This window comes from Dendrobium catenatum, unplaced genomic scaffold (assembly GCF_001605985.2).
Source record: "Dendrobium catenatum unplaced genomic scaffold, ASM160598v2 original_scaffold_247765, whole genome shotgun sequence".
In the NCBI taxonomy this organism is placed as follows: domain Eukaryota; kingdom Viridiplantae; phylum Streptophyta; class Magnoliopsida; order Asparagales; family Orchidaceae; genus Dendrobium; species Dendrobium catenatum.
Window position 1 is genome coordinate 3,288 of NW_021566168.1, and position 2,948 is coordinate 6,235.

The 2,948-nt window shown below is 35.8% G+C and overlaps 1 protein-coding gene across 2 annotated transcripts; it reads right to left on the reverse strand.

The window, feature by feature from the left end:
• Window positions 1-1,060: 1,060 nt before the first annotated feature.
• Window positions 1,061-2,942, reverse strand: LOC110098410 (probable WRKY transcription factor 2). 2 transcript variants are annotated; one of them, XM_020825236.2, is made up of 3 exons: window positions 2,702-2,942; window positions 2,129-2,606; window positions 1,061-1,342 (listed from the first exon to the last, which is right to left on the reverse strand). In XM_020825236.2, exons 2-3 carry the CDS (start codon window positions 2,552-2,554, stop codon window positions 1,076-1,078), a joined length of 693 nt encoding a protein of 230 aa, XP_020680895.1. In that variant the 5' UTR covers window positions 2,555-2,606; window positions 2,702-2,942; the 3' UTR covers window positions 1,061-1,075. The 2 variants fall into 2 exon arrangements, with proteins under 2 accessions (XP_020680895.1, XP_020680894.1); XM_020825235.2 differs by having other exon boundaries at window positions 2,129-2,616.
• Window positions 2,943-2,948: the final 6 nt, after the last annotated feature.

The window sequence follows — 2,948 nt, forward strand, 5'->3', positions numbered from 1 at the left end:
CCCCCCCCCAAGATCTACAAGGTACCCTTGGACGAAGCAACCCATGGTTGCCGACAAGGATCCTTCTGTCAGGTTGGGTCGACTACCTCCTTTGACTAAGTAGACCAGGGATCATGATAACCCGGGACAATGGAATCATAGGATCATGATCGGGTCCATCATCTATTCCCCCACCATCCGGTTGAAGTGCAAGATGGTAAAATTTCAAAATTTAAATATCAATTCTCAAATATTTAAGCCCATGCTGCTACTATATACCAAATAACGCATATTTCTACGTATCTGATCGACGACTAGCCTTAATCGAAAGTTCTCTCTCATTATTGGGAGGGGAAATTAACTATAGGGGCTTGCACCTATATGAAATCAGAACTTAGATCATAAAGTCCTCGCAAAATGAGGGCGAAACCTCTATGTAATGTCTTATCTACAAACTCAATCTGCCTTCCCAAAATTTACCCCAGAACCTAATCTGTTAAAATCCCCCGAAGCAGAGAGGAGGCCAGGGCGCGAATTTTCGGAGCCACATAGCTCACCAGAGAAATTTCTCTTATTTTTTTCTTAATTTTTTGCACATCTAACACTAGAAATGGAATTTCGTGCAAGCTCAAAATTTTTCCAGAAAACTAACGGCTATCTGAAACACAAAATACTTCAGCATAAAACATACTTGTCATAACTGATCAGCTTTATGGTACGACTGAGAAGATTTGCAGAGATTTTAATAATCAGATAAAATGAATGACTGAAGTTTTAGCCATATTAGTTCAATAACATGTCATACGAAAAGAAAAACATTGTATATTTATGAAAAAAATGCTTAAAAAAATTGTCAAGCAAAGTTAAATTAATAAATGAATCAATAATAATTTTCCTTTCCAAAAATACAAGACTTCATAATGTTATATTGTACATTTACACTTGAAATTTAGTCAGCATTTCTTGGTTCAAGTAGTAAGCATTTGACATTTTGGAATAACTCATAATTCATAAGCACAATGCAAAAGTTTTGATGTAGGCTTCATTTAGGACGGCTTTCTTATTGTTTTTTAGTAAAAAAAATTTAATTTTTATACTATAAAGCTATTTTAAAAAGCAGTAAAAAAGTCGTCCCAAACGAAGCTGTAATAAGACCTGTCAAAGCGAAAATATAGCCTTTATAGATATTTCCAGCACGTACCGTTGATTCTGCACATGAAAAAGGCAACAGAGGCAGCTTAAAGGAAGGTAATGGAGGATCAATATCTTCAGTGGCATGATCTATATTGTCACCATTAATAGCAGCTCCAATATTATCACACACCATGCAGTCCATCTTGTCAGTAGACCGAAATGGCTCAATCTGGAAGTAAGCATGCAACTAATTATAGGTTAAAAGATATAGAAAAAGTTTGATTGAGGAACATGTTTTTAGTTGTCTCAGGATTCAAGCACAGTAGAAAAATTGAACATAAAATAACTAGTTAAAATTGGAATGAAGAAGGATTTCTTTCCCTGATTCTACAGATTCAAAAGAGTTCGTATCTACATAACAGAAAACTCAAATTTATGGAACGTTAAAAAAAAATCAAAATCCTCACATAAAATATCTGTTAGTTGAATAAAAATCAAACTTTTTTATGATAATAAGGACAGAAATGGAATTTAGGCCTTATCAACAGGAAATTGGAATTGTCAGAATCACATTTCAACTCTAATGCATAAACTGCATAACCTATTCTGCATTTTGGATTGAATAGATAACTATTCTACCCCTTAGGGACTGTTTGGTAGCTGGATTTAGGCCGGTTTTGAGGCGGATTTGAGCGAAATCCAAATCCGGCCAAACGGCCTAAAATGCAAAATCAAATCTCACGGCAAATGAAAGCCGCTGTAGACGAAAAATTCCGTCTTTTCTTGATAAATCCCGGATTTCCGAAATCCTAAGAAATCCGAAATTTGATAGGAAAAATCCGTTCATTAAATCCATTCTATAGTCAAACAGTCACACGAAATTTAATGGTATTCTTGAGGATTTCCAAAATCCCGATTTAGTAGATTTACGAAATCTTACTTAAATCAAATCCTGTGTGCTACCAAACAGCCCCTCACAAAGTTTAACATCAGAACCAAAGAGTCAAAAACATACCAGAGAATTAGAAACCAAATTTGGCGAATCGAGCAGCATTGTTGGACTTAAACCCGGAGGAATGGTAATTAAAGGGGAGCGATCATTTGTGGATGGGGAATCAAAGCTAGTTTTCCTGATCTGTGATGTATCAAGGGTTAAATTTCCAAAGCCAGCTCTTCCAGCAATTCTCTTAGACAATGCACCTCGAGTGCTGGATTTTGGCACATTATAGGTGTTCAATTCTGTCGAATATTCTTCTGAAACCTGGATTCCAGTCGCACAATCTTGGTTACTATCATTGACAACAACTCCTGGCTTTCTTGGCTCTGATAGAGAACCATCGTTTGTTTTTTGCGATGAATCGTCTGAAAAAAGTGTTTTTGGGCTGATACTTGAAGGCAACCAGTCATCAAATGCAGATACATCGTCATCCATCCCAGCCATAATGCGTCAACTCTTTTCAAGGGACTTTGGAAGAAGACACTCCTTTAAAAACCTACAAAACACTATTTCAAAAAGCGATCATTGTCAAGTTAAATCTCAAAAAGAGCAATTATCTAACAAAAAAACACAAAAAATGATAGAACCAACCTAAGAAATCTAGAACAAATTGATTGAATGTAGGAGAAATCGCACCATCCCACGAGGAAACCCTTAAATTGCTTGTTCATGGAGCACAATTCTTGTGTAATTCCTCGTCTCGTATTCCATTTAAAACTAAATTTTATTTCTAACAAAGCATTTAAAGGAAAAGCTAATTTTCAGTACAATGATGGAAACTAAAAAGGGTATAAAGTGCTCTTCAGAAATGAAACAGGAAATTGCATGAGATGATGCA